The sequence below is a fragment of the Electrona antarctica genome, assembly GCF_951216825.1.
Source record: "Electrona antarctica genome assembly, chromosome: 1".
NCBI classification, from domain to species: domain Eukaryota; kingdom Metazoa; phylum Chordata; class Actinopteri; order Myctophiformes; family Myctophidae; genus Electrona; species Electrona antarctica.
The window spans coordinates 62,103,447-62,128,446 of NC_136806.1; the positions used below are offsets into that span (position 1 = coordinate 62,103,447).

Consider the following 25,000-nt stretch of genomic DNA (forward strand, 5'->3'; position numbering starts at 1 on the left):
TTCCCTTTTGCGTCAGGCCAGTGGCATATATCTACAATGAGGCGAGGCCAGGTGGCCGCCTGTCCAAATCCATTTCTGCCTGGCCAAAATCCATATACACTGAGGAAAAAGATGAGGACAAACACCAGACCTGAGAACTATTAGTGGACAGCGGTTTGGAGCGCGACGCTCAATCACCCATTGGAATGCAAGTGCATGGCTTTCATCCTTTGTAGCCTATACTTGTCTGACAGGTATCTGTTTGAAAACCTTAAGTTTAGACGACAACACATCTTGCCTGCCCAAAATGAAATTCCTGGAAACGCTACTGGGGTCTTTTCTTTTTTTTTAAAGCTTATATTGATTGGCCTATTAGCGGTTCAGGGTCTTGCTCAAGGACACTTACTGTCCTTACACTTACTTACTCCAGGGGGGAGCCATAGGGATCAAACCGGGAACCTTTCCCGATTCACAGGAGGCCACTCTGCCTCCTAATCCACCACCGTTCACTGGTTTTCAGTATGGGCTCAGTACCTGGTCTCAGTGTACAATATAATAGTAATTTAATTAACTGTCTAATGTAAATTGCAGGTGCGCTGTGAGCCCTGTTACATGAATTAATAGCTATAATACATGTAGACAAAAATGACAATAAACTACCCCCCCCCCCCCCGTCTCTCTCTCTCTCTCTCTCTCTCTCTCTCTCTCTCTCTCTCTCTCTCTCTCTCTCTCTCTCTCTCTCTAATAACCCAATCTATCTCCATTGGTTTTAGAGCTTTTAATGTTGACATTCTCCTCTCCCCTTCACTCTCAAGTCCCTCCGGAAAGCCCCAGAAAGTCAACCCCTCGGTGGCTCTAATTTCAGACACGTTAATGAGCTTTTTAATTGGTGACCTTTTTTGCGGGGTGCTTCTATAGCGAGAGCTCGGGAGAGCGCTCCGGGGGGAGTGATAAGACACTGCCACTCCATCCTGCACCCCCACACTGGGATACTCAACAAGAGTGCTTCAAGAGTCTGGACTTTTACCACATATAAGGGCCTGTTTGGAAGAAACGTGTGTATATGGATCAACCTCACCAGAGTGCACACAACTCGGTTCATATGCAGTAACACACTACAGTTGGAGGCCATCGATATTGTCCTTTCTTTTTGCTGAGGTTTGCGTGATCTGCGCAAAAGGACAGTTAACCCATTTTGGGCGGGAACCCCTTTTGGCGTTTTAAACATTATGTTATAATTTAGCTATTGAAAAATAGCAGACCTACAAGCTCGTAGCGCGCCACTCGGTGGCGCGCTATGAGCTTGTAGATCTGCTATTTTTCAATAGCTTTTTTTGAAAAATCGTGAAAATATTTATTTCAGAAAACTGGAGGATTTAGAAGGATTTTTTAAAATGTTGAGGTCAGGCCTAAATGGGTCAAACGATAAGGGACAATATCAGCGGCACCCAACTGTATGTGCATCGATGTGCTCTCCCTGCCTATACATGATGATCTGGTCTACAGAATGAACAGATCCTTCAAGAAGAACTCACGCCTGTGTGAATTAAGTGAGGGGCGCTCTTATCGTCATACTGACACTGCGCAAGAAGCTTGGAATACACAGATGTGTATATTACAGGAAACTCCGTTAAACTGTCCAACAAACTCCCGTAAACTCCCAAATTGTACCATCACACCTGTATATTACCGTATATTACATGTATATACAGTTCCCGTAATTGCCTGTTAACTCCTCTTTTCACGCAGTGTGAGTTAGACAAACTGTCAGAACTGTCATCAAATCATCACAAATCACACTCACTTTTGCCGTCTTCACTTTTCTGCCCCCAATTCAATATGTACTTTGCTCAGCCAATCAAATCATCGCTATGGGGTGATCAGCCAATCAAATCATCGCTATGGGGTGATCAGCCGATGAAATCATTGTGTCTGTGTTCACACAAACAGACAAAGCTGGGCATATAGGAGGGGCTAGCGCCTCTCAAAAACGTTCAGGACTGTACACAACCAACCAATAAAGATGCAAATCTCGCCTACAAACAAAGAGCACAACATGTTGAACTCTTGGCAGTGCAGTCAGCAGCAGAGAAAAAGCAAGTCTGGGGCTGTATGTGATGATAAACAAGCCTTGTCATCTGCTTACCGTGGGGAGATGTCACAGCCCTGCTGCATGAACGCTCCCAGGGAAAACCACAGGGAGTTGAAGATGCCAAACTCATTGGTCTGCTCGGGGCTCTGCTGGTTGGGGTTTGCCTGCATGCCACCCGCCTGGCCCGGCTGGAGCCCGTTGGAGGCTGAGGGCTGGGCGGGCGTCTGCGCGTCGGCCACGTCCTCATAGTCGTCTGCGTGCCACTCGTACGGGCTGAAGCGGCTGACCAGGAACAGAACCACGCTGACGCCGATGTAGGCGAACACAATGCACATCCAGATCTCATAGGCCAGTGGGTCCAGGAAGGAGAACACCCCCGGTTTGGACTTGGTGGGCTTCTTGATCATGATGGAGATCCCAGAGACATGTACGGTTTGGAGAAGTCGATCACCTGTTCGCGAACCAGAGTGATGGTCAGGGGAGCCACCGCCACGTCGGCTCTCTGAGGGACACGCACGCACGCACGCACGCACGCACGCACGCACGCACGCACGCGCGCGCACACACACACGCGCACACACACACACACACACACACACACACACACACACACACACACACACACACACACAGATTATCTCGATGAACCAACTCCTGATATTCGCTTAACAGTAGTGGATGACACTGCAACATTCGGAATTACGTCATATGGCAGCCAAGTCTATGGACTTTTTAATGTTTGTTTAGCACTTTTAACGTGACGCCATGTGGCAGTCAAGTCTATGGACTATAGTGCACTTTTGCCTGCAGGTAATGATGTTTAAAGTGCTCTAAACAAACATTAAATGGCGCCCCTCACTTCAGACGAGTGTGATTTTTCGACATGTTCTTTCACAATCTCTATTTTGCCGAGCCCATGGGAAGTAGATCAATTATCACAGTGAACTATACGCATCTCAGCCAATGCTGCTACACCAATCACGGTCTCCAAAAAGTAAATTACACGGAGAGAGTAATGGTGATTTCAGTCACACACTTGGCCTGAGTTAAACTCATTACAGTCTAATAATGTGGGGGCCGAAGGAATGTAATTCTTCCACTATATTTCAGATGCATTAGCCCATTCCTGTGAGGAGTTATGCATTTTTTTAAGAATTAACCAAAATGCTCACTCCTTGTTCCGCTCTCCCCCTCCCCAACCTCCCTCAGACATGATTGAAGGTTTGATTGTGCTCAGCTGTGAAGACGCTTGATTGAATGGAATGTCTGGAATGTTAAAGTCAAAAATAATAATTTCAAATGTTTTTAAAACTTAACCCATTTTGGGCGGGAACCCCTTTTGGTGTTTCAAACATTATGTTATAATTTAGCTATTGAAAAATAGCAGATCTACAAGCTCATAGCGCGCCACCGAGTGGTGCGCTACGAGCTTGTAGGTCTGCTATTTTTTTTAAATCGTGAAAATATTTATTTCAGAAAACTGGAGGATTTAAAAATGTTGAGGTCAGGCCTAAATTGGTTAAAAAAAAATATATATATATATATTTTTTAATTCTTTTTTATTATTATTCAGTGATATTTTTCTGAATGTTCCATTTATTGCTCATCACTTCAATAAAAAAGTAGGCCTGCATGAAACAAAGGGTTTAGTAGCCATTTACTAGCCTCGGTACCAGGCTTTCATTTTGGTCGGCGCAAAAAATGTAAGCCTGGAGGAACGGCATTGGCCGCTCTGGGCTAGAAGTGGGAGGAGTCAAGCCTTCCGGGTGGGCGTCGCTCCAAATTATGTAACGTAGCGCTGCACTGGGGGGGGGGGGGGGGGGGAGGAGGGGCCGGGGTGACTGACAGATCGGTGAGATCCAATCAGGGCGTGCCCTAATCTCTGCCGCGACCCGCCCCTCTAGACCACAAACCTAACACATTAGCTCAGGCTAGCCATTACAAATTACAAATTATAGCGGAGACAGTATTTGGAATTGAATGATTCTATTTTCAAATGTTTATTGCATCTCTCATAGCAAATGTCTTGTAGGCTACAAGTTGTAATACCAAAAATGAAAGTCAATAATGAAAGTATAGCTATTCTTAATAATACATATAATTTGTAAAGTGATATACTGTAGCTCTAGCAGTTACTGGGACAACAGGAAGAAAAACAAAGCCAAGTGACAGCTGTGTGTACGTAGACATGAGTGCATGTGTTTGGTCCGACGAGTCATTGGTCCGAAACACGACAACCCACCTCAAACCCTAACCTAACCATAACCGCAAGCACGGGAGCAGGCGCTAGTCCGAGGTGCGGACGCATGTCGAGCCAATGCTCTGTCGGACCAACCATAGTATGCCTCCCCGTAAACATACGTGAGAGCATGCATGCCGTCTGCGGCCCTCATCAAGTCACCTTTCGTCCAATGCGGCCCTCACCCCCCCCCTGTTTCATTCTTGCCACTCTTATTCCAAAGTTATTTCCGCTGCCACCATGTTTCATTCTTGCCTCTCGTACTTCAAGAACGGACGATTAAAGCATTACTCAAGCTGCTTACACTTTATTCACAGCGTAGCATGTTTATAGTCTGGCTCTCTGTCACTCGAGCATGTTCATTCCAAGGGGCCAGTGAGGCTATTCAATGTTGAGGCGCTCGGCCCTAGTGGTAGGAGGAGGGACTACAGGCGGACCCGTGGATTCATGACCGGGAAACCCCGTGCAGCTGGGCTTTAACATTGAGCGCTCGGTTGCACTTCCGCATTTGACCACCAAAATTTGGTGGTCAAATGCGGCACTTCCGGCAGTCTTCCGGGTGCTTCAAAACGCCACTGAGCAACTTCCACTGACATGAATAGCTGGGGGGGCGGAGCTTCGCGCCAGTTCAGTCTCTATCCTTTTATATACTCTATGGTTCATTCTGCTGCCCTGGTGTTACACTCTAACATGTCCGTGCGGCAACACGTAGCCAACTAACAATCATATTGTTACACCCCTTCCCCAATGACTTCGGCAATCCCCGATGTAGACATCTTGGGCTCACTCACCCCATACACCAGTTCTCCCACCATGCCGTTCCACATCTTGGTTTCTGGGTCTTTGGCTCCGTACTTGCCATCGGAGACAACCTTCAGCTTGTAGTGGTAGCCCACATGCTTGGCTATCTCAGCGGCCAGCTCCACAATGTAGCCCTCGTACTTATCGTTCCCCCCCAGCTGCTCGTGGTTTTTCTTCAACATCACATATGGGGACTCCTGCAAGAAGGAGGAAAGGTGTGAATTATCTCCAGTATTCATCCATTTTAAGTCTTTAAGCGCCACGTTTGAGGTCAAGTTCTAGGTTATTTTGAAGAGCCACCAGCTGATTTGGTGAACCGGGAGTAGCAATCAATCGTTTCCTGGTACCTTTTCGTCAGAAGCGCGAGGTCACAGGGATTTCTTATTGAGCTCATAAAATATTGATGTCCTGTATGATTACCTCAATCTGAGCTTCAATTCCGAGATAAATGCCGCTAAAGATCGTCGCTATAAAGTGTGGATGGAGGGAAAATATTCAATGACGTCACAACGCGGAAGCATGGCCTTCTGGCACCTATAACCCAGCATGCAGAGCCGGACTTACCGTTTGGCTAGGGTGGGCTGCAGCCCGGGGGCCCCCGACTAGGGGGCCCCCCAAAAAAATGAATAATAATAATTATAAGATTGTAAAGTATTGAAATCCAATTCAAGTGAAATGTGTGTATAGTTATTGTATTTAGTTGTATTATGGTTAAACCATAATACAAGAGCTATACAAGAGGCAGAGCCTGCCTCTCTTTTTAGGGGCCTGGGTACCCCTGAATTTTGGGGACCCCCCCAAAATAATTTGGCGACCACCCGAGGGGTCGCGCCTCCGCCGCGCGCCCCGAGGGAGGCCCTCAAATTTGCTCCAGCCCGGGGGCCCTCAGCAAGGTAAATCCGGCTCTGCCAGCATGCCTTGCACTGCGTTGACACGCGTGTCATGTGATCAGCCGTAGCCAATTACACAGGAGTCCAGTTCCTGTTGCCGGGCAAGGTTTATTAAATCAGGTTAGGAAGCGAAGACCGTACGTACGGTGGACTCCATGTTGCTCCCTGGAAGGAAAGAAACATGGTGTGTGCAAGAAACATGCGCAATTGAGACCAGGAAGTTGTACGTGCACACATCATAGATATGGCACAAATGGCCCAGCAGAGGGCGTGATGTGCAGTGCTAACCCTGTCATGGTTTCCACAGAGTGATGCAAATCCGTGTGTGGCGTCTTCCACGCTGAGGGTGGTGCAGTCATTCAGTAAAGTGTAAGTTTGTCTCTCTCGCTCTCATTATAGTAAGAGAAATCTATGAAAATCTGGGAACTAAATCGTTACCAAGAAATTTCTTCACCAATGTGTTTCTAAAGGTGTCTAATAACATGTACTAAAAGTTTGAAATTCAACTCCCGGGGGAAATTGAGTTATTAGCATAATATGTGACCATACCATTAACATTCTATATAAGGCAAAAAAGTCCAAATTTCATCATTCTTTAAGTAGCATGTGACATGAAACTAGGGGGTTTTCATGATTCTGAATCCATTCCAAGCATTCGTTTTGTACAAAAAACACTCCTTGGGAGGAAAACGGCCATAGCCGTCATCACAAACGTGATGAGGTCAGCACATTTTGGTCAAGTGGATATGGCCTAATTTAGTTCCCAGATTGGTCAAATACCTGATAAAATGCCCTTACTATTAGTGTTGTTTATTAGTATTTTTGGGATGTGTATGATTCATCGAAATGCAACTAAAGGGTAATTTAAATGTCGTTACTTCTAGTGAGCAACATGCTGTATGGCAGGGGGTTCTCAACATGTGGGTCGTGACCCCTCGGGTGGTCGCCAAATTATTTTTGGGGGGGGTCCCCAAATTATTAGTATTATTTCTTTTTTTTTTGCAACTGAATGGCTGGACAATGGAAATGTAGAGTTTACATAGCCTAGTGCACTTTCCATAATGATTATAATCTGGTTTCAGTATTCATTTATGATATATTTTCTCTATTATTCAGGTTATTGTATAAGTATTGGTTGTGGGGAGGGGGGCGGGGCAGGGGTCGCGAGACATGGCCAAGGCATTTCCGGGGGTCCCCAGCCAACATTTTTGAGAACCACCTATGTGTTCATTGACTCAACGCAGTACTTATACAAGTAAGACGTGCGAACGCGGGAAGCGAACGCAGCTCGTAAATTGCAATAACAACAATTAGAATAAATTACGTACTTTGTTTTTTTTTCAATTTCTCTTTTTTTAAGATTTTTTTTTCAAGTTAAGTTTCAAGTTTCAAGTTAAGGTCATTTTTTAAGTTATTTTTGAGTGTGTATGTGTGCGTGTGTGTGTGTGTGTGTGTGTGTGTGTGTGTTTTTGTGTGTGATACAGCTGCTCCCTCTGGTGGCGGGCCGGTGGTGTTACAGCGTGACACACACACAGACAGACAGACAGTTTAGGCCAGCTTCTATAGTTAGTTCGCAATGAGGCGATCTAAAATCCCCTTATGGGGATTACAATGCAAATAAAAAGTACACGAACCCGTGGATTTGCGCCCTCTACCGATATTGACGTCAGACTTCGGTGCTCTATTGTTAACCTTGTGATAAATTGCTTCGTAATAAAGTCTATATTTCACATTTTGCATTTTCCAATAAAGATTTTATATTTTGATAATAAGTCTGTGGTCTGTCTAGTCTAGTGTGTATCTATAGCCTCTGGTTACGTTTCTCTGCTTGGCAGTAAAGTGTGTAATTGTAATACTGAAATTGCTTGACCAATTTAACCCATTTAGACCTAAGGACGATTCTTAAAAAATGTTTTCTGAAAAACCCATGTTTCTATGTCAGTCGTTCACAAACATTTTCATGTCAAGGACCCCCAAAAATATATGTAATTGGCCACCGACCCCCATCGGAAAATATGTTGTTCCAGGGACCCCCCCAGAAGCAACGATTTGAGTTGAAAACGTTCGCTCTGAAAGAATATATTCAAACATTTGGACCACATTTTCACAATTTTTCAAAAATAGCAGACCTACAAGCTCGTATGAGCTTGTAGATCTGCTATTTTTCAATAGCTAAATTATAACATAATGTTTAAGGGGTTCCCGCCCAAAATGGGTTAAATGCACCACATATATAGCATTACTGCAAAGTACCCGACTCGTAATTCCACTGTGCTGATAAAATGCTGACATATTAATATGCCATTTCTCCTGATAGATATTAACCAGTTTGAGCAGCAGGGTTGAAGTTATGGTGTAATAAAGTCAGCGACAGATTTACAGTGATCCATAACGTTTCATTATGTGGTTGTTGCACGGACTTAAATAACCTGATGGCATTCAGCATGTGTTTGATGCATAATGCACAAAGATCAGAGCTTTTTTTTTTAGCAGCTGAGGCTTCTAACAGAAACCATATATAATAACAGAGGTGAGCATGAATTTGAATTGACAGAAGAAGATAATTATACGGTATAACATTTACAAGATGCCATTATGCCTTTGTGCGTGGCAAGTGTCTGTTCGGCAAGAAAGGGAGTTGAAATCTGGTCATTACGAGCAGGCGTCAGGCACGCTCTCTCTCCCCTCACCCATTGTTCTCTCCGAATATTTCGATGTTCCAACAGTCAACAGATAAATCAAAGGTGAGCAGCCGAGAAAGCGAACGCTGCAATTGGTAGTGGGATTGAAGCAGGCCAGTTTTGAATTGTCTGCTATCGAACCACGGACGGAGGCCCCCGCGGTTCCCTCGGCGCGTTACGACTGACAGTGTTACCTAAAGCTATAAGACGACAGTGAGCTCAGCAAATCCTACGTCCATATTTCATGATGGTGTAAAAGATGAGCAGCCCTCCTGTGGGTTACGGTTGAGAGGAAGGTAACACACGGCCGCTACGGGTCACTGGGCAGAGAAACACGGACCCAGGGAGACCGCAGAGAGAAAGGTCACGCACGCACGCACGCACGCACGCACGCACGCACGCACGCACGCACGCACGCACGATGAAGACAAAGGACATAAACACTGCCAGTGCGGTGCCAGTCAGATAATAAGGCAAACAGTAGATGTACGCCCCAGCCGAGACGCACGCACGCACGCACGCACGCACGCACGCACGCACGCACGCACGCACGCACGCACGCACACACACACTATGAAGACAAAGGACATAAACACTGCCAGTGCGGTGCCAGTCAGATAATAAGGGGAAAAGCCAGTTACAAAGTGGATAATGCTGTAAGGCAGAACATTGTTACATACAATAATGTTGGCATACAGTAGTTGTCAAACACAGCAGACAACAATCATCATCATCGGCTTCCTAAAATAGCTGATACTGAGCAATACTTTTGCTGACCCTCCTTTTGGAGAGGCCGGCCATTTGAAAGCTCCTCACAACCAACTTGCGCATGCACGTGCCCTATAGGCTAACAAAGATAATACCCCAAAGTTTGCATCACACAAACAAACACACACACTCTCACCAGGATAGTGGTGACGATGTAAGTCCTGTTCTGAAGGCCATATGTTTCATTGGTGCCTCTCATGGCCGCTGTGCTCACATACTTCTCATCTTCATTCCAGTAGCCCACCTACACAACAAACAGGGCACATCATTACAGTTTAGGACACAGTGATATCGATGAATATACTGGATACTTTATCCACCCAGATTATCCAAGCCAATTCAAGGAATTGAGACGGTGACCTTCTTGTGGCCACAAGTCTGTTCTCCGCCATTTCCCAGACAGGAGACAGTAGTACCCAGACCTTCTTGTGGCCACAAGTCTAGACGCTCAACCGAAGGCCGCTCGAGCTTCTACTTCAAGGCACTGAGACGTGAGACGGTGACCTTGTGGCCACAAGTCTGTTCTCCGCCACCTCCCAGACAGGAGACAGTAGTACCCAGACTGACCTTCTTGGGTCCAGAGGGGGCCAGTTCCATAACGCTGACAGTGTAGTTGGTCCTGCGGCCTCTCTCATTGAACTGGATGTGACCCGTCAGCCCGTCGATACGGACCTGTGTGAAGAGGAGACGGAGACATGGTGTCAGACAGTGAGTCACTCTTCTGTGGTGTCACTGTGTCTCCCAGAGCGGAAAGAAGAGCAACTCATCTCATCATGCATGCGATGAATGCTCCGTCAACCAGCAGCCCAACATTTATGTGTCAACAACATTTTACACGCCGTTGCGTGTTTAGCTTGGCTTGAATGTGTTTGCATAGTGTTCATTTATTTGCGAAAGTGTGTGCTACATGTGTGCTTTACGGAAGTGAATAATAGACAGTCTGTGCCTGTGTGTGTGTGTGTGTGTGTGTGTGTGTCTGTTTGCACTGCAGTATTTTTCTTGGCTGGGTGAGAGAGTTAATTGAGCGAGAGCAGCTTCAATCTCCAGTCTACCCCCCCGGCAGATGGTCACACTGACCAGACGTGTGCACTGCCATTCCACAGACAGAGCCTCAGGCTACCTCGCGCACGTGTGTGTTTGCACGAGTACAGGGTAGGTGTGTGCGTTTCCATATCAATGTGAAATGTTGGGGAGAGTGCCTTGCTTGCCATTACACTAAAGTATTCATTTATTTTTTTAAATGTTTTTTTTTGTGGCTTTCGCCTTTATTTTATATATTTTATGGAGGGACAGACAGTAGGCTGACAGGAAATGGGGAGAGAGATGGGGGGGAAGACATGCAGTAAGGGCCGTCGGGATCGGGAGTCGAGCCCGCGGCACACTGCCAGACTGGATTACCAGCCAAGGTGCCTGGACCACTGAGCCACGGCCCAGGCCTAAAGTATTAATTTCTGGCTGGTCCAAACATTGCATTACTGAGCTCAAATGCTGATGTCATATCCCATGATGCTCTGGGGCGAGGCTTATTGCCTGCAGGTTGTGTTTACCAACAGAGGACGTCACATTCGATACTGGTGAGCTCTGCAGGGACTTAATGTGAACTTTACGCCACAGAACGAGACCTCATTTGTTCAGCCAGCTCTGGATCAGGAACTGTTAGTCAATGTGCCACTCAAACACTTGCATGAATGCACACATGGCTTTATGTATTTGCATGTGTGCCCTGAGTGTGATTGTGTGTTTGTGTGTGATGTATGTAGCCCACTGGTTCTTCTCAACCTGTGGGCCAGGAACAGGGTGTGAGGATACTGCCCCAAATAATTGGCATTACACAACATTTTAACTCATGTACTGCTATGGACAACTTTTTCCCAATGGCGCTCCCTGCCGAGGATGACTTTTACGACTTTTTGGGGATTTATATTCGCTCCGAAAGAGATCGGTGATATAGCTACCATCTAGCAGCGCCCCTGTCGCTTGGTAACGCTCGCCTCGGCCCGTGATCCGTCAATGAAATGAAACAGGCACAATGAAATGATTGTGCGTGTGCGTGTGCGTGCGTGCGTGCGTGTGTGTGCGGTGAGTGACCTGCTGTAGTGCTCTCTGGATGTCGATGCCCTGTCCCCAAGGAGCAGGTGGGTTGGCCAGACATTCCCCAGCGTTGCCCCTACGGGAGATATCTATCCTCTGTCTCCTCAGGTTCTGGAACGCCGTCGACATGACTTTCACCCCGTCGTAGGTCAGAGCACCTGTGTACTGCAGAGACACAACAGCTAATATAACACTTCACGTATAAGAAGAACCTCATCACATCCTTACTTATACTTTCACAATGCTACTCCACCTCTCTGAGGCTATATGTACTGCTAGTAGGCATGTAACGATATATCGTATATTGCGATATATCGATATTATATCCCGACTTTCAGTACTAGTAGAGGCCTGCAGAGGGGAGCTGTATGTGTCTGACTGTGCCCAGGTGATGGTCGTTAATTGATGCTCATTAATACATCAAGGAAGGCAATTATGTTTCTGCACTGTCAAATAGGTCTACATCTATCCTAAGATGCCACATGTTAACTCGAGCTAGGTTTAAACAAGAAAGTTGTTGCACAGAAATTAAGTAATTTTACATGAAAAGTAATGCTACTTTTGCAATGTAGTTAAATCAAAATTGTGAAAAAAGCTTGGGGGGGGGGGGGGATAAAAAAAATGTTTTTGGTCATAACTGCTAGCCATCCTTTTGGCAGCACCTCCAAAGTGCTCAATAATCTCCGATACATTCAAAACTCAGCTGCCCGCCTATGCGCTCCAGAGACCATGTTACACCCGTCGTCCATGGCCTACACTCAGTGGCGTGCACAGATAGACACTAGGGGGTGCTAGAGCTTGGTGTGGAAGGGAAAAAAGTGGTCATAGTACAGTTGTAACCCATTTCTCTAAGACTAGGGGTCGTTAACCGCTAGTCAATAGAACATTTGAAACCCTAGAGAGAGGACGGTGAGATACCTTTAGGCTTCTCTTTGGAACTTTGTCATTTTTGTTGTCAAACTCCATCCACTGCTGGACCACGTGGCTGACCTCTGGCGCCGAGTTGTTGACCAGCTGGAAACCTGTTATGTTGGCTCCACCCTTCCTTAGGTCTGTCAAATCAATGTCCAGGAAACCCTGAAGCACACAGGCACAAGATATTATGAAGAGATGCACGCACGCACGCACGCACGCACGCACGCACGCACGCACGCACGCACGCACGCACGAACGCACCCCTCTCGTATATCTTTGTTTTCCTTCTCCTGTTTGTCTTTATTAATCTGATTATTCGTCGTCACTTTGGCAACATTTTCCGGTTGAATTGTATGGAACAAAGAGCTCTTCCATTTGCATAAATGTAACACAGTACTGTGTTCTGTACTGTGGGCTATACATTCTAAAACCTTTTAGCTGTAAGGGTCAAACGCTTCATGAAAATGACAAATCTCTCTCTTCCTCTAAGGGGGGGGGGGGGGGGGGGTTATTCCACAGAGGTCTCACTTCCATCTTTTTTTAGGGCGAGAGGGGTGAGAATGAGAACTGCATTTATTTTGTTCATGTTGCCAGGAGAACAGTGAAGTAATCTCTGACGGAATTATTCCATCTACAGTAGATTCTACACTGCATCACCCGGATTCACCAGGAACAATGGAGGGGTGATGGAAGGTCCTGGAAGGAAAATGGAGCCATTTACTGTTTCTGAGCTTTCTATTGTTACATGGACTAGAGCTGTGTTTTTTCTCTCTTTGAGAGAGAGAGAGAGAGAGAGAGAGAGAGAGAAGCCACGGCTACCTTATCTTATTACTTTCCTACAGCATTATTTCAATATAGGCATTTTTCTGTTACGTCACAAGGTCCATCAGCCTTGTAACTGTGACGTTTGGTTAAGAGATTGTATGGTGAGCCAGGCTCAGCTCCAGGATGAAATGAGCAGTTGAAAATGGCGAGGGGCCACACATCATTTTTGAGTGGTGTAAACCACTCCTACAACTGGCTTTGTTTGTCTGTCTGTCTGTCTGTGCTCAAAAAATGAGCATGGTTGCTATGTTCACCCAGTTCACCCGGGTGTGATTTCATTACGTCAGACATGATTTAATTACGTCAGACAGGCTATATAAGACCTTACACCACTCAGTTCACACAGGTGTGATTTTTAATGTAGTAACAAGTAACATAGTAAAAACAATATCTAACTAGAAATGCACCACGTCTCTGTCTGTCTGTACGGTTGCAATCCACGAACCAAATCAAACATCATATTTTGCCTGATGAAGACCTTGTAGGTCGAAACGTTGCAATTTGTTGCCTCTATACAAAGTAGGTCTCGGAGCTCTAGAAACTAGTGTGCGGATGTTCTTTCTCTTCCTTTTTTGTTTGCCTTAATGCCTGACATCCAGCACCTGGCCTAAATATAGCCATTGAGATGTGCACAATCTTCTCTGTGATCTGGTCAGGCTCTGCCAGTGGACCTAATGAGCCTAAGTCCCCTCACCTGTACAATTCCCAGCCTCTGTCTCAGCCAATTGATAGCCATGGCAACCCCGCACCTGCCATTTGATTACTTACAGTCCACGTTTCACAGTCAGTTTGCACTCTTCAGACACAGGCAGACAGACAGATACAGAGATCTCCATATACAGCAGGGTTCACCAAATTAATTTTCCTCGAGGGCCATATTTTGACTAGGGTACCAGGCTGGGGGCCGAGTCCGCACGCGTGAGGTCGAGGTCTTGCCCTGAAAATTCATTTTCAGGGCAGGACCCCATTTGAAAAGGATGCCCAGTTTGACATGCATAGGCTACTGACCCCCATTTAATGCCATTTATATCTGGGACCCCCCCCCCCCAAAAAAAAAAATGTTTTTTTTTCTTTTATATTCTTCCGCGGGCCGCAAGGGGGCGCTCCGCGGGCCGCAAATGGCCCGCGGGCCGCCTATTGGGGAACCCTGATATACAGTATGGGCACAAAAGGTACACAGACAGATAGTTAAAACGGATGCTATGACAAGTTGACAACGGGTATTATTAGGTTCCCAAGTTGCATCGCTCCCAAGTAGGCCGGTGGCCGACGGGCACAGGTCTAGTGTACATGAAGCACAGGTCTAGTGTACATGAAGCACAGGTCTAGTGTACATGAAGCACAGGTCTAGTGTACATGAAGCACAGGTCTAGTGTACATGAAGCACAGGTCTAGTGTACATGAAGCACAGGTCTAGTGTACATGAAGCACAGGTCTAGTGTACATGAAGCACAGGTCTAGTGTACATGAAGCACAGGTCTAGTGTACATGAAGCACAGGTCTAGTGTACATGAAGCACAGGTCTAGTGTACATGAAGCACAGGTCTAGTGTACATGAAGCTTAAGGTAAGTGGTTTTCTCTGGTTAAAATAGGTGTTGAGAAGGAGGGAGAACTGCACACACAAAAAGCTCTAAATTGCCAGCTCATTGGCCTTGTGGTTAGAGTGTCCGCCCTGAGACTGGGAGGTTGGGGTTCAATCCCCGGCCGGGTCATACCAAAGACTCTAAAAAATGGGACCCAGTGCCTCCCTGCTTGACACTCAGCATCAAGGGTTGGATTGGGGGGAAATCCCTGCGACATACTAGCGTCATGTCCGGGGGTGCTGCCACGCTACAGAAACAGGAGATAGGCTCCTGCCCTATATGGGCCTCATGGCTCGGCAAGGCTAGACTTACTCATTGCTCTTGTTTGTTCAGTAGCAGGAGTACGTCTCATAACCTGACTCCGCCAGATTGCGGCAGTATTGAGTTCACAAGTTCCCTCCTCCTGCCTGCATCTGGTCTCTCTCAAGCAGAAACGATGAACCCGAAGCAGCGGGACAACAATCGGATATCTCCATAATAATTTCGAGTTGTGGTTGTGTTTACAGTTGGGTGCCACCGATATTGTCCCTTATCATTTGACCCATTTAGGCCTGACCTCAAAATAATAAAAAAATCCTTCTAAATCCTCCAGTTTTCTGAAATAAATATTTTCACGATTTTTCAAAAATAGCAGACCTACAAGCTCGTAGCGCGCCACTCGGTGGCGCGCTATGAGCTTGTAGATCTGCTATTTTTCAATAGCTAAATTATAACATAATGTTTAAAACACCAAAAGGGGTTTTGCGCAGATCACGCAAACCTCAGCAAAAAGAAAAGGACAATATCGATGGCCTCCAACTGTACATTTGGGCTGTGGCAGCGCTTCAATATGTCACCAGTGTTGTGTTAATCCCGCCTCTAGCGGCCGCATGCAGCCGCATATCGCTCCGATCAGCATTTGATCGGAGTACCATCGTCTCTGCCCCGAGAGAGACCGGATGGGAGCAGGAGGAGGAACTCACTGCTGCCGCCATCTGGCGGAGTCAGGTTAGGAGTCTCCATGTCTCTCCAGGGGGCCCTAAAGATCAGTGTTGTTTTTGGCCGCAAATTTTGATTTTAGTTTTAGTCATAGTCTCTTGAATTGTTTTCATTTAGTTTTAGTCACATTTTAGTCACCCGGAATGTCTTAGTGTTAGTCTAGTTTTAGTCGACTAAATGTCATAAGATTTTAGTCGACTAAATCTACAGTTGATTTAGTCGAACAAAATGTATTTTGGCGGGCCTTGATGCCGTCGTAATGCCACTTGCTGAAAATAGACAATCTACAAGCCCACAACGCGTCGCAGCGCGACGCGTTGTGGGCTTGTAGATTGTCTATTTTCAGCATGCAACTCATTGTAAAATGACTTGTCCACTAGTCCCTTCCTAACATTTTAGTCTAGTTTTTATTTGTTGACGAAATTGTCAGTATATTTAGTCTTAGTTTTAGTCATCGTAGCTTAGTTTTCATTTAGTTTCCATGTAGTTTTCGTCAGTGAAAACAGGTAGTCGACTAACATTTTTCGTCTTGGTTTTAGTCGACGAAAACAACTAAACTGCTAAAGATGAATACAAAATCAATATCAACCTCTTAATACCGTCCAAACAGCTGTGAACTCTTTCATTGAACCGGAAGTGTTTGTGTGATTAGTCATATAGCTTGAGTCTGTGCTGTGTTCTCTCAGTGTAAACAATGATGTTGTACTCACGAGGTTGGATAATATTAAGCTCTAAACATTGTCCTTTATCTCAATATGAGCCCTAAAAGTGCACAAGGACATTTTGGATATTTGATGACGTCACACCATGGGAGCCCTCGGAGACTAGCGATGGATGCAAAAAACTATTAATTCTGGATTAAATTACATTAATAAAACCCGAGACTTCTCGTTTTGGCACACGACGTTGCGAGCACGAATCCCGAGACTTCCCGGGTTCGGCAAATATTGTGTTAAAGAGCTGCATTAAACAGCGCCGGGACTGCACAAATATATCTGTCTTACTGTCTTCCAGCCCAGAGACAGAGTGACTGGAGATAGATGGAGATGCCTGCATGGCTCTGAAGTGGAAGTTCCACTTTCCACAACTTCCTATCAATCACTGTACTGTCTGTGACAGATAGAGGCAGGTGGCAGCTGGAGAAGAAAAACAACCTAAGAACAGGAATGAAAACCGTCGCCACACCCACTCCCAGTGGTGTAAATTCACTATAGTACTGTACTTGAGGCATTTTTAATCCATTGAGACCTGGAACACATCCATGTCACGTTAGCGTTTAACCACATTAACCATTAACCCATTTTGGGCGGGAACCCCTTTTGGTGTTTTAAACATTATGTTATAATTTAGCTATTGAAAAATAGCAGATCTACAAGCTCATAGCGCGCCACCGAGTGGCGCGCTATGAACTTGTAGGTCTGCTATTTTTGATTTTTTAATTTCGACGTCAGGCCTGAATGGGTTAACTGTACTTGAGTAATTCCACTACAATAATTTGAAAACTTAAGTTACTAGTTACTTTGTAATTGTAAAACCACCACTACAGCCCTATACATTTAGGCCATTTGAAAATAGCAGATCTACAAGCTCACAATGCGTTGTGTGACGCATTGCAATGGAGTACATCTACATTGCAGTATTGATCATTTTACTTAAAATATTCAGTGATTTCACTTAATTCAAATATCACTTATTTTTTCTTATTTGTTGGAGAATCCTCCCTACTATAAAGTGTGCTGACCATATAAGGAGTTCCTCCCTGTCCCCAGTGAGCCCCTGGGGTCAAAAAACCCTAGTTTCGGTTTGGGCTTTGGGTGGCAAAGCCTTCATCCAATCAGGATGAGGGGGGCCTTCCTCCAATCATGATCGAGTGGGGCGGGCCTTGGTGCACATGCTGTTGGTCTGTTGTACTTCCCCCCACTGTAGAGCATGTGCATGTGCACATTTTGTTACCGGGTGGACCGGGTATTTCTCCAAATCACCCAAATCACTGAATGCTCCTTTAAGTAAAACATGTGAGTACTTTTTCCACCACTGCCCGCTCCCTCCCTCATTCAGCCCTCTCTCCTCAGTCTCCCTCCCTCATTCAGCCCTCTCTCTCCTCAGTCTCCCTCCCTCATTCAGCCCTCTCTCTCCTCAGTCTCCCTCCCTCATTCAGCCCTCTCTCTCCTCAGTCTCCCTCCCTCATTCAGCCCTCTCTCCTCAGTCTCCCTCCCTCATTCAGCCCTCTCTCTCCTCAGTCTCCCTCCCTCATTCAGCCCTCTCTCCTCAGTCTCCCTCCCTCATTCAGCCCTCTCTCTCCTCAGTCTCTCTATTGTGTGTGCTGCCAGGTGTCTGTATTTTATTTGATTGTTATTTCCGTCTCTGCCTCATGTGGCAGTTAATGCAGTGCAGTGAGCTGGACAGGTTACTTAGAAACCGCTCTTTCCTGATGCTCGGAAGTAAGGGAGACATTCCGTGAAGCCCTGATTCGCTTACAGTATGTCTCTGATCTCTGTCTCCGCACGCACGCACGCACGCACGCACGCACGCACGCACGCACGCACGCACGCACGCACGCACGCTCGCACGCACGCACGCACGCACGCACGCACGCACGCACGCACGCACGCTCGCACGCACGCACGCACGCACGCACGGCACGCACGCTCGCACGCACGCACGCTCGCACACACACACACACGCACAATTGTGGCTGTTTTGGTTGTTTTGGTCATTAGCATTTATTGCTGTCCAAGCTTCATCATTTAAAATGTAATCAAGCCAAACTCTCAAGACAAGAGGGTGATCTAAAATCCGCTGCAGTGATTTCTTTTTTTTGGGGGGGGGGGGGGGGGCCTGACAGCTGCATATTAATGCTGCTATTATCGTAGCAATTCTCCATATCAATGTTCCCTTCATTTGGCTATTTTAGTGGGCCTGAATGCTGCCTAAATGCCACGTGACATGATGGGGAAATGACAGCGAACAAAGAGAGCTATTAGTGGCTGACCTTTATGTGTCCGTCTGCCTCACTGGAGCTCTGTGCTGCTTTCTATAGACAAATCTTCTGTCTCCTCTCACATAGAGACTCACACTTCTACCTGCCACCGCCTCACCGGTTATGTTCTACTCTGTGTGCGTGCGTGAGTGCGTGCGTGCATGCGTGTGCGTGCGTGCGCGTGCGTGCAGGTGCATGTGTACTTGCGTGTGTGTGTGCGCACGTGCGTGTATTGGGGGGAGGGTATTTAAAGATAAAACTATGCAGCTTGGGACAAAATGAATACGTTCAGGACAGGTGATTTGGTCGGTGCGCTATAAAGGTAATGAAGCATTTAGCATCTGGAGTCCATGTTTTTGTAGCAGCGTAATGTAGAAGGTGAACTGAGTCAGCAGAGAATCTATGAAGGCAAAGCAGTGTGTTATTGATGTGACAGAGTCCTTACCAGATTAGACAGGATGTAATGAAAACCCTTCGCATTCTTGCCTTGTTCAACAATCTGGAAGAAATGAAAGACAGAAAATTCATGAGTATCTGTGTGTGTGTGTGTGTGTGTGTGTGTGTGTGTGTGTGTGTGTGTGTGTGTGTGTGTGTGTGTGTGTGTGTGTGTGTGTGTGTGTGTGTGTGTGTGTGTACTGAAACAATGTAATTCCTTTGGTAAACAATATCCTGAATTGGTAGGCCTACTTATCCTTGGTATCCACATACTCACCATTATCTAGCTGACCATTTAATTGCACAAAATAATTTGATCACTTTGGAAATGAACTATAACACCTGTGGGTTAGTAATACAGTTGGGTGCCACCGATATTGTCCCTTATCATTTGACCCATTTAGGCCTGACCTCAATTTTTTTTTAAATCCTTCTAAATCCTCCAGTTTTCTGAAATAAATATTTTCACGATTTTTCAAAAATAGCAGACCTACAAGCTCGTAGCGCGCCACTCGGTGGCGCGCTATGAGCTTGTAGATCTGCTATTTTTCAATAGCTAAATTATAACAATGTTTAAAACACCAAAAGGGGTTCCCGCCCAAAATGGGTTAACTGTCCTTTTGCGCAGATCACGCAAACCAAGAAAAGGACAATATCGATGGCCTCCAACTGTACTACACTGATGAAGACAGCAAGTTAGCATAAGGATGAAGACATTGATGAAGAACTTTCGCCGCAGCGACTTGGTAAACTGGCGAGTTCTCCGGTATCCTTCTTATCAAGACCAATGCAATAGAGCAACATGGACGTTTCCTGCATATTGACCTTGTAGTCATTGTCCGACATCGCGTTTGGCACATTGTCCAACTACTAAACCTATGGGGTCATCCTTATGTTCCCCAGGTTCTATGTTCCCCACTTACCTTAGGGTTTAGGGTTAGGGTTAGGTTTCTGGTTTAAGGACTTCCAAGTGTTTTCTACTATACAATTGTATGTATAAGTACAGAACAAAGAATGTTTGTTTTTGCCATCTTTGTTGAAGAGTCTGGCATAAAATAAACTACAACAGAAACTACAATTCTAAAAACACAGTTTTTAGTTGGCTAAGACTAGATAGTTTAAGTAGCCTATAGGCAGGCCTAAAGTTCAATGGAAAGACTGAGCTTAAATCAGAATTTGCTACTAAAAGTAACACTAAGACTAAGTTGCTAAAATACTTTTAGTCTTATTAGAATTACTAAAATTACTAGGTTGGATTTCTGGTTTAGGTTTAGGTTTATTCTAAGTGGGGAACAAAGAACCTTTTTTGCATGGTGGGGAACATAGAACCTGGGGAACATAGGTACGCTCCCAAACCTATTACTAACCCTAACTCTATTACTAACCCTAACTCTATTACTAACCCTAACTCTATTACTAACCCTAACTCTAAATCTAACCCTAACTCTATTACTAACCCTAACTCTAAATCTAACCCTAACTCTAGCCTCAAATCGATGTTGTTGTATAGTGCAGTTTCACAATGTTGTCGCTTCGGCGGCAGTCATTTCCTAGTCGTGTATTGCTTCATTGCATGGTCTTGGTGTGTGTGTGTGTGTGTGTGTGTGCGTGTGCGTGTGCGTGTGCGTGTGCGTGTGCGTGTGCATGTGTGTGTGTGTGAACAGACAGACAGAACACAACGTTGAATATTCATTTTACATGCTTTTCCCGTGATCTCACAGTTAAGTGTGAATAATGAGGACAACAGCAGAACAGAGATCACACGTAATTCTCAATGAGAAGTCTTCTAACAAACGGATTCATTAGAATAACAGATGACATCAAAATTGCCTTAAAGAAAACAACACCCCTGGGTCAATTAAACACACAACTGATCCTCTTGCCCTTTTCACATTCCTCCCATCTCATCTCCTCAGCTCTCATCCGTTATTTGTGTAGTGCATGACAACTCACATTTCTCCCACATGTTCAGTGGTTTCAGTAATTAAGTACATTTACATGAACAACCCAATCCCTCCCATTACACTATAGGCGGGATCGTGAGGCCAGTGCCAGTAAAACGCGCAAAATACCACAGTAGAAGAAGAGATCCCAGGGGCAACCAAGGACTGTCTAAAGAGGACGGGACGCGAAGACCGTACGGGTGACGCCATGTTGCTCACATGGTGCTCCATGGAAGGAAAGAAACATGCGCAGTTGAGACCAGGAAGTTGGATATGACAAATCATAGATAGGGCGCAAATGGCCCAGCAGATGGCGTGATGCCAATGAAAGGAGAGATGCTTGTACATTATGTCACGTCCGACCAACATTACTGTCTGTGTGATGATCCATGCTGGGACTTACTTATCCATTTTCTGTTAAAACGTTAATATAAAAGGTAAAATGCAATGACGTGACATGTACAAGCATATCTCCTGTCAGTGGCATCACGCCATCTGCTGGGCCATTTGTGCCATATCTATGATTTGTCATGTCCAACTTCCTGGTCTCAACTGCGCATGTTTCTTTCCTTCCATGGAGCACCATGTGAGCAACATGGCGTCGCCCTTACGGTCTTCGCGTCTCGTCCTTCTTAGACAGTCCTTGGGGACAACCAGGAAGTGTAGCCCCCCTAATATTGTATTCATATAGACCATCAGGCTGCGGTAGACGGGCGATGAGTTGTTTTTGTCCGCAGATGTAAGAAGAGGGAATAAAAACCTTCCAAACACTGGATTTTGGCTCATTTGGAGTATATAATTGCGTTAAAGAAAAAGATTTTTACGTTCTGGCTCAGGCGGGGGTGGAGAATAAAACGGAATTCCACATTCTTGGCATACATTCGGTTAAGTAAAATGTTGAGGTAATTGTAGTCTACTTGAGTATTTCCAATTTCCAATTACTTTACTTCTCTACTCCACTATATCTCGGGGGGAAATATTTTACTTTTACTCCACTACATTTATTTCAAAACTTACTATAGTTATAGATTGATTATTATTACCAAACATGCATTAAACACTATATACAGTACATTTCGGCCATTTGAAAACAGCCGATCTACAAGCTAAAAACAATGGGTCACAATTCAACGCACAAAATATCGTTGCACAATATTGTAAAGTTGAAATGGGACATTCTGCATAGTGGGCAGAGTTGGGGTCCGTTACTCAAAAAAGTAATACACTACACATTACACATTACTTTTGAAAAAAGTAATGCCTTACATTACTTGATTACGCCCTGGAGAAAGTAACTAGTTACACTACTCGTTACATTACTTTTGCGTTCCTCCATAAAATCGCCTGAGATGCAGTCACATAATTTGCCCCTTAACAAATCTTTATAATCCTAATAAGGAGGACATACACAAGATGATGCTCTTTAATACCAGGTTGTTGAACAAGTGAAGGAATAAAACAAACAATCAAAGTACTAGTACTAGTAACTAAAGCAACCAGTAACTGTAGTGTGATTACTCAATTTGGAGGAGTAGTGTCGTTACTTACTCGTTACCGACAAAAGTAGTGTAATTACAGTAACTACACTACAAGTAGTGTAGTTACACCCAACTCTGATAGTGGGCGCTTTCTACTTTTGGTACTTTAACCCATTTTGACCTGAGATCAGATTCTAAAAATGTCTTCTACATCCTGACAGTTTTCTGAAAAAGCTATGTTTCTATGTCAGTCGTCAGTCATTTTTCAAAAATAGCAGACCTACAAGCTCGTAGCGCGCCACTCGGTGGCGCGCTATGAGCTTGTAGATCTGCTATTTTTCAATAGCTAAAGCATAACACGATGCTAACACCAAAAGGGGTTCCCGCCCAAAATGGGTTAAGTACATCTTGATGCCAATACTTTTGTACTTTTACTCAAGTGCATTTTGAATTCTGGAATTTCACTTGGTAATGGAGTATAGTTCTAATCTACACTGCGGTATTGATACTTTTACTTAACAATTGAGCACTTCTTCCACCACTGCACACTTTCCCATTTTGTCCGGTGTGGTTACACATATTTGCTTGAACATGTTAACATGTCTGCGAGTGTATACGTGTGTGTGTGTGTGTGTGTGTACGTGCACGGGTGGATGGCAGGCGGTGGCATTTGTTATTAATGGTGACCCCGAGCAACACAGCAGGCCCTGAAGCTCTGCCTGGGGCTCGGAATATCTACACAGTCAAATCCTGAGTTAAATGACTTGCTCGTTTAGCTCCGAGCGTGGAATGGCCCATTCGTACACACCCTCGGAGAGTTAAAGGAACGCTCAGGGTTTTGCAGTGTGTTGTATGGAGATGCTTCACAGTGAATCTGATCTCAGGTCAGAATGGGTTTTGCAGTGTGTTGTATGGAGATGCTTCACAGTGAATCTGATCTCAGGTCAGAATGGGTTTTGCAGTGTGTTGTATGGAGACGCTTCACAGTGCTTATACACGATGAACAGTGTGTTGTATGGAGATGCTTCACAGTGCTTATACACGATGAACAGTGTGTTGTATGGAGATGCTTCACAGTGCTTACACGATGAACAGTGTGTTGTATGGAGATGCTTCACAGTGCTTATACACGATGAACAGTGTGTTGTATGGAGATGCTTCACAGTGCTTATACACGATGAACAGTGTGTTGTATGGAGATGCTTCACAGTGCTTATACACGATGAACAGTGTGTTGTATGGAGATGCTTCACAGTGCTTATACACGATGAACAGTGTGTTGTATGGAGATGCTTCACAGTGCTTATACACGATGAACAGTGTGTTGTATGGAGATGCTTCACAGTGCTTATACACGATGAACAGTGTGTTGTATGGAGATGCTTCACAGTGCTTACACGATGAACAGTGTGTTGTATGGAGATGCTACACAGTGCTTATACACGATGAACAGTGTGTTGTATGGAGACACTTCACAGTGCTTATACACGATGAACAGTGTGTTGTATGGAGATGCTTCACAGTGCTTATACACGATTAACAGTGTGTTGTATGGAGATGCTTCACAGTGCTTATACACGATGAACAGTGTGTTGTATGGAGATGCTTCACAGTGCTTATACGATGAACAGTGTGTTGTATGGAGATGCTTCACAGTGCTTATACACGATGAACAGTGTGTTGTATGGAGATGCTTCACAGTGCTTACACACAATGAACAGTGTGTTGTATGGAGATGCTTCACAGTGCTTACACACAATGAACAGTGTGTTGTATGGAGATGCTTCACAGTGCTTATACACGATGAACAGTGTGTTGTATGGAGACGCTTCACAGTGCTTATACACGATGAACAGTGTGTTGTATGGAGATGCTTCACAGTGCTTATACACGATGAACAGTGTGTTGTATGGAGATGCTTCACAGTGCTTATACACGATGAACAGTGTGTTGTATGGAGATGCTTCACAGTGCTTATACACGATGAACAGTGTGTTGTATGGAGATGCTTCACAGTGCTTATACACGATGAACAGTGTGTTGTATGGAGACGCTTCACAGTGCTTATACACGATGAACAGTGTGTTGTATGGAGATGCTTCACAGTGCTTATACACGATGAACAGTGTGTTGTATGGAGATGCTTCACAGTGCTTATACACGATGAACAGTGTGTTGTATGGAGATGCTTCACAGTGCTTATACACGATGAACAGTGTGTTGTATGGAGATGCTTCACAGTGCTTACACGATGAACAGTGTGTTGTATGGAGATGCTTCACAGTGCTTATACACGATGAACAGTGTGTTGTATGGAGATG

At 45.1% G+C, this 25,000-nt stretch overlaps 1 protein-coding gene across 1 annotated transcript in view; it reads right to left on the bottom strand.

The window, feature by feature from the left end:
* The window catches only part of LOC306930321 (glutamate receptor 1-like), a gene marked incomplete at its 3' end in the record, with an annotated part of 123,627 nt that overhangs the window by 29,691 nt on the left and 68,936 nt on the right, over positions 1-25,000 (bottom strand). The window contains 8 exon segments of the mRNA XM_079511226.1: positions 2,126-2,492; positions 2,495-2,573; positions 5,102-5,308; positions 9,587-9,694; positions 10,018-10,122; positions 11,539-11,706; positions 12,460-12,618; positions 19,269-19,322. Coding sequence (XP_079367352.1) covers positions 2,126-2,492; positions 2,495-2,573; positions 5,102-5,308; positions 9,587-9,694; positions 10,018-10,122; positions 11,539-11,706; positions 12,460-12,618; positions 19,269-19,322 — 1,247 coding nt within the window.